Below are 15,512 nucleotides of genomic sequence, written 5' to 3' on the forward strand. Positions count from 1 at the left end.
ACTAATAACAATAATTCTTCTAACCTAAAATTATCACCAAGTAAATGTCTTGCCACTAAATATGAAAATTATAGGACAAGGAAAGTTAAAGTTATACGTGAACAGTAATCAGTTAAAACTTTCCATTAACGTCTTTGTGGCCCTTGTTTGCACACAGCCATGATTAATGTTTCTTCCTGTTTCTAAATGAAAAAAATCTAAGAAATTATTAGCGTCTAATAAATTACAATGTTCAAGATTAAGAAAAAAACTTTTAAACATTTCTACATAAATACTAAAAAATCACTAGCTGAGAAATAACATCCTGTTCTGAGATTTAATTGGTGCTTTAGCAACAAAACACTCTTGATCACTCTATTTGGACCAAGACACACAGAAATAAATAGTATATTTAACGTCTACTTACTGATCATCTGGCAATGTTTTAATACCCTCCACATTTACAGTAAGGGTCTGGTGTCCTCCCAAAACTTTATGCAATGATTCTACCAACTGCTGTTGTTGACTTCGAATATCTGTTTCTTTTTTGTTGAAAACTAAAACCACTAGCCCATCTTCATCTTTATTATTGGGCATACAACTATAACCTACTGCCTGTGGAATGACAAAATAAACGGTATCAAAAATATGTACAGACCTTAAATCAGATACTTAATATTAACAGCTAAAACAGGGGAAACAGCTTAATTTCTGGTAGTGAAGGAAATGATTCTTAACTCCTTGTGCCCTTGGAGGTCACACAATTATAAAAAGAATTCTCAATTATTATCTTATCCAAGAATAACAAACTTACAAAGTGAAATTAAAATTTCCTTTTCAACAGAGTAACTAAATAGCTTTTTCCTCCAAAAAACTTGACTGTTAGGTGTTTCTGGACACTGTTGTGACAACTCTGAATGTTATATAAAAATGACTGCAAAAGTCATGGACCAAAATGTAAGTTGTTTTACTATATATCAGATTCATGGAATCTCAAGTTTTAGGTATATAAAGAAATGATTTATTAAATACTTTTAAAGTAAAATAATAACACTGACAACTTACAAATACTATAAAGAATGTCCATCATTTTAGGGTTTTATGTAATACAAAACATCATGAAACAGGTTTTTTACATAATATTGAATATGAAATATGAAAAACTATCTTTCTAGAGAATTACTCTTAGAAGTCTCTTCTCTTTTGTCACCACTTATAACGCACGTTTTTAAGAATTTAAATTCACTCTAGATTAGTTCATTACACCCTATGCATGTTATTTACCAACTTAAAAAAATTAAATTGTTATATTCAACCTATGTCTACTGTATACCTTTTAGTCACTAAACAAAAGTATTAAAATTTCAAATATACTTTCTTTTTGTCAGAGTAATGAGATAAAGAGATGTTTTCTAACAAGATCAGGAGGTCACTTCTTGTTTAACCATGTTCAAGGGTCTGAGTCTCAGTTTCGCAGTTCCAAACACAGCTTTATGTACACACTGATTAGGTTTAAGAGACTGACATAGACCAACAAAACGGACAGCCTCAAGAGGCTGGAGTATAAACCGGATTGCAATACATTGATTTGTTATGAAAAATACACAAATTGACTTAAATAGTCTCACTGGCTGATGAATAGACTCTGAGAAGTCAAATTCAAATGAGAAGGGTGTTTGGCAGGCATGGAATCAGAACAAAGAAATCCAACTACATTGTTTTAATGGCTTTGGCATCCAGCTATAATAGTGACAGTTGGATTATACATGCCACCCAGAACAGACACTCCTGTCTGCTGGTTCGGGTGTACTTTCCCAGACAATGTTAGATGAATACCACTCAATTCTAGTTTTACGTCTCCCCTCTATAGATGCCAAGCAGACTATTCCCCTTCTGTGAATACTTTTTACCCCAGTTATAAACTACATTCTAGTCACACCTTCCCTCAGTCATATTCTGGTCCCTTTCAATCATACATACTATGTAAGAAATGACTTCAATATTGTAATTTCTGTATTTTTAAAACAAAAGTATAATTGTACCATGTTCAAAGAGTACTAAAAACAAAAAAACAAGCAATTGTTTTCTTGGTATTATTTTAATCCAAACACCATATTCTCTCTTACATATACTCTTCAAGTGAAGATGAAAAGCAGTATTAGTACCTTAAATCGGCAAAAGGGATTTTCTTGCGTGAAATCCACTGGTGGAATGTTATTGTTGAAATATCCTTTTCCTGTTCCCCAAAAGGCCTGCAGTTGATTCCATTTTGCTAAAATAGCATCTCTCTCATCTCCTAACAGCGTCGGAGCAGAAAGAGCACTTGCAGTATTTATCAGTTGGTTCGACTGGGCAGGAGCTTGTGTAGGCTGACTGAAGAGACCACCTAATGCTAAAAATATACCCCCAAATTAGTATTTCAAAAAGGAGGATCCATTGAGATCCTAGGTATGGTATGCAGAATAGTTCCCCCACAAAGATATCCACATCCCAATCCCCAGAACCTGTAAATATGTTTACAGCAAAAGTAACTTTGCAGATGTGATTAAGAAATAAAGCTGAGATTATCCTGGATTATCACAGTGAGCTCAATGGTGTTCCTTAAAAGTGAAAAGGGAGGTCAGAGTCAGAATGAGATTTGAAGATGTTATGTGGCTGCCTTTGAAAATGGGAGAAGACGCTACAAGCCAAGCAATACAGAAACTCTAGAAGCTGGGCAAGGTAAAGGAATGGATTCTCCCCAAGAGCCTGCAGAAGGAACACAGCCCTGCCAAAACCTTGATTTTTAACAGTGAAATTCATTTCTGGATTTCTAATCTACGGAATTGTAACTTGTTTTTGTTGTTTTAAGCCACTAAATTTGTGACATACAGAAACAAAAGGAAACTAATATACTAGGACAATCCATGAACAAGGACAATCCTTATAATGTTAAACTTACTTTTCTAATATCATCTTAATACAATTAATTCCATTACCAGAACACAAATTGCCACACAACTTCTCCGACAGAAAGAAGGCAAAGTCAAGGTCAGATCAAAGTGTGAGAGAAATACGTGTGGTACATGATATTATAGCTGTTAAGTAACAGCTGAGTCACTGAATGGACTAAAATCACATAACACAAAATTCTTTAAAAAAATTATCTGATTATACAAAAAAAAGAGGAAAGTCTCAGTTTGGTGCCTGTATGCCTTTAATGGTTCATGACACCTGCTTATCTCACTTTTTAACAAAAGGAGAACAAGTCTAAGACTCGGAGTTTAAGGCAAAGGTATCAGGCTAAAATTTATTAACACTATTTTATTTTGTTTATGCTTACTTTATAGCAAATTACTTTATAGCAAATTTTATATTACTTTATAGCAAATGATATTTGTTTTCCATTTATAGTAGTGGTATGGATTTTTCTTTTAAAATAAATGTATTTCATGTTTAAAAGTATTGATTTAAGGAAAATCCTTAAACAATAATACAAATGGTATGTAGATAAAAGAAAAATCATGATAATACCAAAATGACCTGAGTTTTGGGGCCACTACATTAGGGGATTATTTAAGTTTTCTTTCAGCTCTAAAGATTGCAAGTGTCAAGATCAAATGGGCTTCTAAAGGGCTGCAGAAGGGCTCTTGTTACCCACCAGATGATTATTATCAATTACCAAATGGGCCTACGTGAAAATTGCAGAGAACTGGACTAGAAGCCAGAAGACTTGAATCCTGGCTTATTAGTATAAAAGCTCACTAAGTAGGTCTGGCCAAAAAATTCCTCGGCTTTGTCTACCTCGACTTTTAAATGAGGTAAATTAACTATCATCTATACTGATTTACATTCAGCTTCTCCTTTTACACCTCACACTAGATTACAACCACATTAGTCTGCTCAGCATTCTCTAGCTGAAAGGCACTGAGGAACTCAAATTATAAAATCTAATGGGCTCCTTTCAAGCCTGAGCATGAGACTTCTCACACCTTTCTACCTTCTCAGGGCCCTGGTACTGCTGAAAATCTTCAACTTTCATTGAACACACATCCTCCTTGAAAAGCTCTTCTCCTGACAACAGTCTTCCTGGTTTTATATATCATACATATATTCATACCTACATCCTTTCATTCATTCATTCACCAGGCATTCATTCAACAAATACTGAGTACCCACTGTCAGACATAGAGCTAAATACTAAGGATACGGTGGTAAACAAGACAGAAAGGTTCTCTAAACAAACTGAGCACATCAAACAAATATTACAGTTGTGATAAGTTCCTCAGAGAAGTAGAAGGCTGTAGGAGTACTACAAAAAGGAGCTAAGCAAGCCTGAGAAGGGATCAAGAGAAGGCTGTTCCACTAGAACTTCAGGTGAGGCCTAAGGGAAATGGTTAGCCAGGCCATGGGGTAGGGACAAAGGCGAACAGCATGTGCACAATCTCTGTGGCAAAAAGGGGATGATGGAGCTGGCAAACGCAATAAGGAGTACTAAATAGTAAGGCAGGAAAAAAATAGTCTGGGTTATCATTGAGGGCTCACGTTGGCCAAAAATATGATCATTTGAGCATCAGAAAGGATAATGAATGCAACCAATTCAAACACATTCAATTTATTAAAGCTCATGCATTCAAAATGATAACTTGTAAAAGTAAAGATCAAAAATTTTTAAATCTGGAAAAACTGGACAGCCACATGCAAAAGATTGAAACTAGACTATTTTACCCCATCCACAAAAATTAACTCGAAATGGATTAAAGACTTGAATGTAAGTCCTAAAGCAACAAAAATACATAGTAAAAAACATAGGCACTAAACTTACAGACCTTGGCCTCAGAATTTTTGTGAACTGGAGCCTAACCAAAGGCAAGGAAAATAAAAGCAAAAAGAAATGAATGGGACTACAAACTAAAAAGCTCCTGCACAGCAAAAGAAACTATCAACAAAACAAAAAGGCAACCAACTGAATGGGAGAAAAGATTTGCAAACAACCTATAATAAGGGCTAATATCCAAAATATATAGAGAACTCAACAACAAAAATCTGATTAAAAAATGGGCAGAAGACCTGAATAGACACTTTCCCAAGAAAGATAAACAGATGGCCAACAGACATACGAAAAGATATTCAACATCACTAGTTATTAGGGAAATGCAAATCAAAATCACAATGAGATGCCACCTCACACCTGGTAGAATGGTTATTATTGTAAAGAAATAACAAATGTTGGAGAGGATGTTGGTGGAAATGTAAATGAGTACAGCCACCATGGAAGACAGCATGGAGGTTTCTCAAAAAATTAAGAATAGAACTACCAGCAATTCCTCTTCTGGGTATTTACTTGAAAAATATGAAGACATTTGTTTGTAAAGATATATGCACCCCGTCATTCATGGCAGCATTATTTACAATAGCCAGGACATGGAAACAACCTAAATGTCCATTAACAGATGACAGGATAAAGAAGATGTGGGACGCACACACAAATGGACTCCAACTCACAGTCAGAAAATAGATGAAATACTGCCATTTGTGACAACATGGATGGATCCTGAGAGTATTATACTAAGTGAAATAAGGCAGATTGAAAAGCATAAACCTTATATTTCACTCATATGGGGGGAGGGCAAAGTAGGTAAAGGGGGTCAAATATATGGTAAATAGAAGGGAATTAGACTTCGGGTAGGGAGCAGGCAACAAGTACACAGATGTTGTATCATAACCTTGTATACCTGAAAATTATATATGTCATTAACCATTGTCACCCTAATAGATTTCATTTTACAAAATATTTGAAAAAAAAAAAAATCTCAACTCCTCCGACAGCACTGGAAATTATCAGGCCACCAATAACTTCTTATAAAAATTGTCAGTTAAAAGAATTTATCCTGTCTTTCCTATACAAATTGTATTTCAGGGTGACCAAGCAGTCTTATGGGAATGAAGAAAAACATCCTTTTACAGAAGAATTTCAATGTGGAAGGGAGGGCAGAATTAGAAAATCACCGTTTTGCAACTTCTAACAAAGTAACTGATTGAGGCAACATTCATCAATGAATGAAACCATTAGAAACTGATGGGGAACTTTACAAGACAGGTTGGCTCTCATGACCCGCACCCACTGATCAATCTCAGCGTCACTAAAAGAGGGACAGCCTCTTAATGTGATGCTGTAGGAAGCACATAGCACCACCTGCAAAGTACTTATGCCAAAAAGTCAAACTTGTATCTAATAATGTACCTGAATCTAACTTCCTTTACAAGAAATACAGGGGATAAAATTAAATGATACAGGAAACAAGTCTAGAATGGGGGGGGGGGCATTTGACAAGACAACTGGCAGTTTCTGCAACAATTCATAAGGGGGGGAAAAAGAAAGTGGAGAATTCTCTATATGAAAAAAAAACTTAGGAGACATATGAAAATGTGTGGACCTTGTTTGGATAATGATTCAAACAAACCAAGTGAAGAAACCTTTGAGACATATGGAGAAATTTGATGAATGACTGTGGATGTTAGATGATACCAAAGAATTATTATTTGTGAGCTGGAATGATGTCCATGGTTATAGAAAGAAGCATAGTAAAGAAGGGTGAAATGACATGTTAGGGATTTGTTTGCTTTAAAGTATTTCAGCAATCAAAAAAAAAAGCAGATGAAGGGGGAGGTGATAGATTTGTTTTATCTTTGTGGCAAATTCTAACTTTTGTTGAATCTATTTGGTAGAATATGAGATCATTTTACTATGCTATTTTTGTGTGCTAGAATTTTTCATAATTAAAGAACAGTAAGTGTTCATTGGATTTGGGATGATTAATGGCCTTATCTATTTGATTAAAGAAAACAGAAACTAGATTAGTGTGGGCTAAGAGGTAATAGAAGACAGCAGCAGGGAAATCCTCCCATCACTATTACAAGTAACTTATGAGAAAGGGAGAAGAGAATGGTAGCTGAAGTGAGATGTGAGATTAAAGTAGTTCTGTTTTGTTGTTTCTCCATTTTAAGAAAAAAAAAAAGAAACTTCAGATTGTTTAAATGTGAATGAGAAGGATCCTTAGAGAAAAGTTGAAGACTTTTTTTGGGGGGGTTTAAGGAAGGGTTTGCTGGAAAGAATACTCAATAGCACAAGTGTCCCCTGAAGGTGGGAGGATGTGAGACCCAGAACACAGGTGAGAAAAGGATGGACACGGGGATAAATAGATCTGGCAGTGGGAAGCTGAAGGAATTTCACTGAGGAATTCTGTTTTCTCTTAGAAGTACAGGTCAAGGCCATCTCCTAAAAGTGAGAACAGAGAAATTTGGGGTTTGAAGAGAATAAAGATTTAAAATAACTGTTATAGAAAATGAGAGAATAAGTTGAAGACAGAAACTTGTAGGATTACCAGGCAATGTTGAGAACCCAACTGAGGTTGGTGATTAAGAATTTAGAAGTACTGTTCAATCTTTTATATTGTGTGATTATTTTCAAGCAGTATTTGGATAGACAATTGGGCTTACACAGGCTTCGGTTTTGGGTTTTTTCAGACATGATACAAGGACAAGTAAGTTTAGCATATTGGCAAGAGGGGCTGAAATGGAAGGACATGGAATCTAAGCTAATTGGAGAGGATAGTGAAGACAGGAAGGAGCTGATGGAAGAGCAGAAAATGTCAGTGGTCTAAAGAACAGCAATACTGGAAGTACTAGCTGAAAAGGCAGGCTAAAAGAGCAATAGATGGTGGGATGTTCACATTAGTGACTTTGGAATGAGAAGTTTCAGATGTTGCCAAAGCCCAGGGTAAAAATTGTGGTTAAAGTGAAACAGAGAAGGTCTTTGGAATGAAAAGTAGATGGCATGGCTGTTTGAGTACACAGTCATGTGGACACTAAAATAACCCAGATTCATAGCAGACGTTGAAAAGTAGATGGCATAGCTGTTTGAGTACACAGTCATGTGGACACTAAAATAACCCAGATTCATAGCAGACGTTGGAAAGAAAAGCAAGACTAAGAGCCAGTTGTCAAAGTTTTCAATGAGTAAGAGATACTGTCCCGGACGTCAGCAGATAACTGAGATTAGATGTATCAGAGGTGGCCTAGCCAGACTTGCATGTGCTTCATACAAGCAAGGGTTTTAAAAATAAGGCAACAGCTCCATAATCTTTGCAGATTAAACTCAAACTCCTTCCAACAGTAGGTCCCAAATTCAGTATGCTATGCTCTGCATTCAGGCCTTTGTCAATGTTATTTCCTCTGCCTGGAATATGCTTTTCTGACTTTAATTCAACTGGCTAATTCCTTCAAGATTCAGCTCTTCCTCTGCATTCCAAAGCACCCTCTACGGGTCTATTTCAGTGCTTTCATACATTTATTTTTTTATAATGGGATGTTTATTATTCAATCTAATCGGATTAGATTCTATCTCCTTGTAGACTATGAGCAGGGATAATGGTTTTCAAGTATATATATATACAACCATATATATGTATATATATATATATATATATATACACACCCGATGCCTGACATACAACATACACTCAATAAATGGCTGCTATATAACTGAATAGCCCTTTCATTCTGAAAATGAATAACATTCTATTTAAAGTCCCATTTTTCCTAACAAAAGTGCAACTATAATAACTTATAAAGAGGTTTTATTTCAAGAAATGAAAAAAACTTCACTTTTCCTTTCTTCTCCTTATCTACTTGGATTTCCATCAAACTTTGTATTTTTACAGGATAGTAGAAAAGATGAATGATTGGAACACTAGAAAGAATAATTCTGTGACTACTATTATTTTAGTCATTAAACAATTCTTGAAATTCATGTTTAATAAACTAATCTTCAATGCCTGAGTGGGATGAATTTTAACCAATCAAGTTACCTAAGAAAAATGAAAACAAAAGTGATTTTAAGACATATATATAATAGTTATTTTAAATCTTTATTCTCTTAAAATCTCAAATTTCTCTGTGGAGAAGAGAAATGAGTATTACACTGAAAGTCATGGAACGTGAATTTCCATGTTCCTATACCACTTCTTGGGAAGTATATGGAAGTCACGATCTTTCAGTTTCCTCTCTTCAACTATAAGATGGAGATAACAAGAGAATCTCCATTCTCGTTATGAGAATTAAATAAATTATTCCATACAAGATAACCCTGGACCATACAGCCACACCAGCTAGTAAGGAAGCTATCAAACCAATTGTACACCTGTGTTGAAGAGGCTTGCACGGAACAAAGATGGAACCATTTAAGCATGAAGAAAGATAACTGCAATGGATTAAAAAGTATCAAACAGTTTAAATACCTGAGTTCCTGACATTAAAAAACAATTAACTGGTCAACTTTGGAGAATGATAGGGAACCAATACTTTATTTTGAAAACTGATAATAAAGGGAAAGAATCATCCAAATAGTAAATGAGGTAAAGTTTCTCTTTATAGAAGTATTCCCACAAAAATATAGAAAAGGAATCATAGGGTTGGAATAAAGCCATTTTGCAACCCCTAATGAATTAATGGATTTACGCAATGATCACCAACAGCTACGGCTAACACCGTAAACAATAGACAACCCAGACAATATACGCCTCTTGATAAAGGATACAACACGACTACCTATAGTCTTGCAAACAAATACCTGAACTATCAACATAAATACATTTCTAGATCCAACACAACTTACGGGAAATACAGAGGACAAAGGAATACGTTATATTACACCACAAGAGTACAATCAGTAAAGGCCTCACTGAAAAGCTCTATAAGACAAATGAGCTGATTTCTTCAACAAGTTGAAAAATAAAGAAGAAAGAGAGCTAAAGGGGAGCTTACAGAGATTTAAGACAAATAGAGCAATACCGTTTACTTTCACACGTGAATGACAAAACTATAAAAGTAAAGAAGTGGTTACCATAAAAGACAGGCCCAAGTGTAATTCCTCTGATGGGGCAGGGATTGATTGGGAGGGGAATGTGGAGGGCTGCTAAAGCGGATGGCCAGGGTCTCTCTCCTGACTTTGGCAGTGGTTACAAGGCTGTTCACCTTATATATAATTAAGCTGGACTTCTGTGTTCTCTATATTTGTGTTACTTTTATTTAGCAAGAACAAAAAATTTAAATGAAATGATACAAAATATAGAGGCCTTATAATCCTAATCATGCCAATCAGTCTTCTCCCCAGTTGCTATCACCATATATAAACATGAGAAGCAGCTTTTGGATCCTGTAAAATAACATATATAATTTATCAAAAAAAAGGTATCCACTAAAGGGTTTTGATCAGTGCATTCAATGTTAGCTATATTATTACGGTTTTACGTTGGAAGATGAAAATCTCATACTTACTAGCTGGTTGCTGCTGCTGCTGCTGCTGCTGTGTATTAAATCCTCCAAATCCCAGTCCAGTTCCCAAACCAGTACCCAAACCAGTACTAGATCCAGTTGTGCCAAAACCAGTACCAAATCCGAAACCTTTGTTCTGAGTACCACCAAAAAGCCCTTTGAAGGAAAAATTGAAATTGAGTTAAATTTTTTTTTAAAAATCGGACCTCCAGCTCATTTACTTCTACAAATGACTTAAAATTGTCCTCTTACCAGTAGTGCCTGTGTTAGTTGGAGCAGAAAAGCTGAATGCAGAACCTGCTGTTGTAGATGTTGTCCCAAATCCTCCGAACCCACCTAATTAATTATAAGGGGATAAATAAAATAGAATCTTTTTTATACCTAAGAGGTCATTTCTCTTTCAAATTATTTTATAAGTAATTACTACATATAAAAACAAAATATATTGATCTAATTTTCCTTTCTCTACTTTCAACATCATTTAAAAAAACACACACTAATCAAGAAGCCAATATGTTGTAAGAAATAAGCGACTAAGTATTTTAAGTAGAAATACCACAATGCAATATATACCCTTCAACTAAAGGAATGATTAACAGTTACAGCTGAGAAAACCTGTTCAGCCTATTGCCATCATGTTTAACAAACTCTAAAATGACTACGTATGTACTTTTAGAGTAGGGGTTGCAAATTCAAATGCCTACAAGATTTAGGCTGGTAACATTAATGAGCGGAGGAGACTTGGTATTTACTGACTGGTGGAACTGTTCCATGGGAACTGTTTTTAAAAATGGCAGCAGTCCCTGAATTCCATCAGATTATTGCTACAGGAGGATGGTAGTTTAGCAGTGTTATATATTCTCATTTCCCCCAAGAGAAATAGAGCTAGGTTTTCTACATGAAATGTACAGAATCTTAAACCCTAATTCAATTGTGTTTTTGCAGCTAATTCAAACGTTTTTAAAATCGTGTGCCCAACAGATCGGAACGGCAGAGTGTGCTGCCAGTGTGCAACCTTGGTTTTGGTTAATTTATATTTTACTTTAGCTTGTTTTTCTCCTTAGTCTCCACTGAAACTAAGCAACTTTTCAAAGAAAACATACCAATATACTGATCTCTATACAACAAGAATGTGTTTCTTGAAGGAGGAGATAAGGGAAAAAAAACAACTGAAAAAGGCTGTGGCAGGGAAGGTGGGCAGAGCTTCCACAGGTCTCTGAACCTGTGATAGGTTCAGAAGGTTGGGCAACTCTGACAGATACACAAATTTCATTCTGGGGTTAAGTGTAGAGACGAAATTAATCTTAACTATATCTAACTTGACATATGAATGGAAGGGAATACTAGCTAATCTAAAATTGTTTCATGTGTTTTCCTCATTGTTAGTCTTTACCTGATTACCAATGTGGTGCCAAAAAGACTTTTAAGACAAATGTTCGAATGATTGGTGTTCTCTGAGCTCTGCTGCAGGTTTTCTGGGATTCTAACTTTTACTCATATATTTCTGGTCTAAGAGACAGAGATTCATCAATATTTCAACATAATAGATATAAGAAGGAAAAAAAACCAGCCCTCTGATAGTCATCATTAATTCTGATATGGAAAATTACTCAAGACAGACTGCATGTTGCATGCAGGCACAACCAAATATCTTTTTACTGTAGGCTCTGTTGCGCTAGTACAAAACTGTGAACATTTTTGATAACAAATCATGTAAAGTACTGAATGTGGTTCTTAAATCTGTTTCATTACTCCTCTCTTCCATAGAAAAATGAAGAGATATTCCGAATTGGCTACAGAACAAAAATATCAGTCAGGATCTTATGCTCCATAATACCAAAGATGTTTATTAGTAATAGTGGATCTGCAAGGATATAAAATAAAAAAGTAAACAAGAATTTCTAACAGCCCTTTGCTGAAGGTTGTTGTTGAACATATATAAAAGCAGTTAAAAAACAGTTAATAGTATCACAACTCAAAACTGAACAGTGATAACTCCACATGAACATGAAATCAAGCAAATAACCAACAGGTTTACTTATTGTTGGTGAATTACAGTACAGCTGGGTGGCTTTGTTCAGAAACACCAATTTCAAAATAATGTTTCTGATTTACCCAGTGCCAATTTTAAGCAAACGGGGAAAAGCAAACGTACCAAATGACAATGATATATGATCACTTTAAATTTATCTTAATGATAGTGGATTATTTTATCTTTGGAATTTTCAAGTATTCTTCAAAACGTTTTCAAATCAGATGCCAAGGTGATATTCACACTACAGTAACAAGTAACTGCATAAAATACCAGACTTCCCAAATAAGTTTTAGGGAATAAATAATGTTTACCAAATGCATAGAATTGGCATGGGCATACGTGGCATAATGTAAGAGAATATGGACAATAAATTCATATACGAGCAGCTGAGAAACAAGACTTTTCTGTGTCATTGTATGTAAAGTATACGTAGACCTATTTTAAATTTATACATATACACACATTATAGGTTGTGTTTTGCAAAATTTCCAATGAGTTTCAAACAATCCATTTACGTAGTAAAATCTTCATAATTATTTTTGAATGCAAAGATGTCTAGCCAACCTTTTAAAACTCAGTGATGACAATAAATTAAATTGCTCTCTTGGATCATTTCTCAAATTATCCCGCAAAGAATTGGGGATTCTTTCTATAATTACATATGTTATAGAACATATACTAATTAATCGGCTGAGTTGAACAAAGAAATACATTATTATTGTTATACAGGTTAAAAAACGAGACAGGTTACTGCTGTTCGTATAAGACTTGTTCCCTTGGGAAACACAAAGACAATAAAATGAAATTCCAATGAAAGATGCAGGAAAAATGAAAAATGACTGCAGGAGTCCAAGAATCCCAGGAAAATGGGCCTGACTGCTAAGTTTATACTTTGGAAGAGATAGCTAATAATTTGGAAGATATAGTCTACTCAAAATGATAATAATACATTCCAAATTCTTATCACTGGGTGTATTTTGTTCACTTCAATGCAAACAAATGAACATAACTTGCAAGACTTCCCCAAACTAAATATTTTAAGAGTCAAAACTTGATAACAAATGTTTCCATTGGACATTAGGAGATAAATTTCCCTTCCTTATTCGACAAGTCGCTCTTCTTTCCCAAACTCTAGAAACCACAAAATATATTCTTGGACTCCAGCTCCCAGCATTCGTTACACATACGACCCGCAGTATCTACCTGCACTTGCCAGACTGTTACCAAAATTGAACGGAGTCGCCGAGGTAGTAGAAACACCGAAATTCCCAATATTAAAGTTCACTGCAGGATTAGCAGTTAATCCGAAACCCCCAAAATTAAACCCACCGGCGGTGGAGTTGGCAGTCTCAAGCCCACCAAATCCTGCTAGGCGTGTAGGCGAAGAAACACAAATTTTAAAAAGGGGAGCGGGGGAAGAAGAAAGAAGAAAAAGAAAAAGCGAGACAAGGATTAGAAGAGTCTGCAGGAAGTTTCCCCGAAGTGAACAACGACAAACCTTGACTGCTCCAAACGGGTTACGAAAGCGGAGGAGGTGGGACCAGGAGGAAGGGGCAGGGGCGTGGAGCCCCTCGGCGGGGACCACAGGAGCCGCGCGAACGCTCCCGCCTCTCAGGGGCTGGGACCGGAGGAGCCGCAGGGCAGCACCCAGGGGTCCCCCAGCTTCATCCCCGCCGGGCCCAGCAGCGGGAGCCACGTGCGCGTTCCCGCGCGCCGCGGAGGCTCAGGCGGGGAGCGGCGGGCAGGTCCCCCGCAAGGCCACGGAGGGACAGCCCCCGTCTCCCGGAGTCCGACTCCCCCGCGGCGGGAAGCGAACCTCAGGAGGGCAGGGCCCTGCGGGGGCCCACGCGCAGGGTGCGAGCTCCCGATCGGGCCTCGGGCCCCCCGCGGCCTCCTCAGGAGCCGCCTCGGCCCCCTCTGCCGCCGCCGGCCCTTTCCCGGAGCCGCAGTCTCCGCGGCGGCAGGAGACCCCAGGATCCCCGAGCCAGAGTCTCGGACCGAGGGTCGGGACTACAGGCCTCCCCTCCTCCCCGGAAGGAGGCCCGGAAGGGCTCACTCACCCGCAGGGGCCGCGGTGGCTGCAGCGGTGCCCGAGGTGCCCGAGGGAGCCCCAAAGTTGAAGGCCATATCGGAGGAGCAGAACCAGAGGACCCCGCGCCGCTGCTCCCGCGATACTGGGTGCCCTCCGATTTTTGATCCGGCGGGGACACCGCCCCCGGACCGCGAAGGCCCGCCTCCTTCCGGGCCCAGCCTATGAGGCCGCCACTCACGCAAAACGGGGTGGGAGGAGGCGGGCGAGGGAACGCCCCGGCCGGTTAGCTTCCGGGGCTCTGTGGCTGCTCGTGGCGCCGAGCGTCACAACCAAGGTGAAATGCTGGGAAGCTTGCAGTGACGTGCCACCTGGGCGCCCTTAAAAGCTACCTTAGTGAGGTCCCTTTGAAAAGGTGTGCAGAAGGCCGAATACGTGTTTATGATGAAGACAGGGAGGAAAGAGGGCCAAACCCTCATCTCGCATTTGGGGATATGGATAATGGAGCCACTGGATACTGCTAACGCCGAAGTCACCAAGAATCGTGTCATGTCTTTTTTTCTTTAAAGGCTAAAAGCGGTGCCTCTGAGAATGATGGCTCTCTTTTAGTTTTATTTTGATATCACAGACCTTGTAGAATTATTTGATTCTTAAATCTATGTGCTTGTATAATTAATAAAAATAAAAACAAATGACAAAAAGCCATTGTATGTGTCAAAATCACAAATGTCCTTGGACCCAGCAATGCTATCTTGTAAATGACTCGGCAAAATTATGGAATACAAGGTTATTCATTACAACGTTGTTTATAAAAATACATGATTGGAAACAACTGGGTTGTTCAAATAGGTACATTTATACAAAGGAATACTATTCAGACATGAAATGGGAACCGTAAAGTTCTTTATGTACCGAAAAGAAATCTCAAAGACAAATTACAGGAAAAACAATTTAGAACACTATAGGGGTGGGAAAAAATTGGGGTGGGAAAAAGAGGGCTGGAATATATAAATATACATACCCGTATAAAATATTCCTGGAAAGATAAATTTTAAAAAATGAATAACGGTTGCTTCTAGAAAGATGAATTGAGTGGCTAGGAGATGGGTGTAGGAAGACATTTTACTATAAACCCTTTTTATGCTTTTTGAAAAT

At 37.5% G+C, this 15,512-nt stretch overlaps 1 protein-coding gene across 3 annotated transcripts in view; it reads right to left on the reverse strand.

Annotated features, from left to right (window-relative positions):
• NUP54 (nucleoporin 54) overlaps positions 1-14,544 on the reverse strand; it is a 30,147-nt gene extending 15,603 nt beyond the window's left edge. Inside the window, exons 1-6 of one of the 3 annotated variants that reach the window (XM_081049028.1) lie at positions 14,389-14,509; positions 13,532-13,693; positions 10,546-10,629; positions 10,297-10,449; positions 2,145-2,371; positions 407-594 (exon numbers count right to left, since the gene is read on the reverse strand). In XM_081049028.1, the coding sequence (XP_080905154.1) occupies positions 407-594; positions 2,145-2,371; positions 10,297-10,449; positions 10,546-10,629; positions 13,532-13,693; positions 14,389-14,455 (881 nt within the window). In that variant the 5' untranslated portion in view covers positions 14,456-14,509. Of the gene's footprint in view, positions 1-406; positions 595-2,144; positions 2,372-10,296; positions 10,450-10,545; positions 10,630-13,531; positions 13,697-14,388 lie in introns of all 3 variants that reach the window. The other 2 variants (XM_081049027.1, XM_081049029.1) reach the window with 2 other exon arrangements.
• Between the last annotated feature and the right edge of the window lie 968 nt (positions 14,545-15,512).

This window comes from Rhinolophus hipposideros (assembly GCF_964194185.1).
Source record: "Rhinolophus hipposideros genome assembly, chromosome: 1".
Classification (NCBI taxonomy): domain Eukaryota; kingdom Metazoa; phylum Chordata; class Mammalia; order Chiroptera; family Rhinolophidae; genus Rhinolophus; species Rhinolophus hipposideros.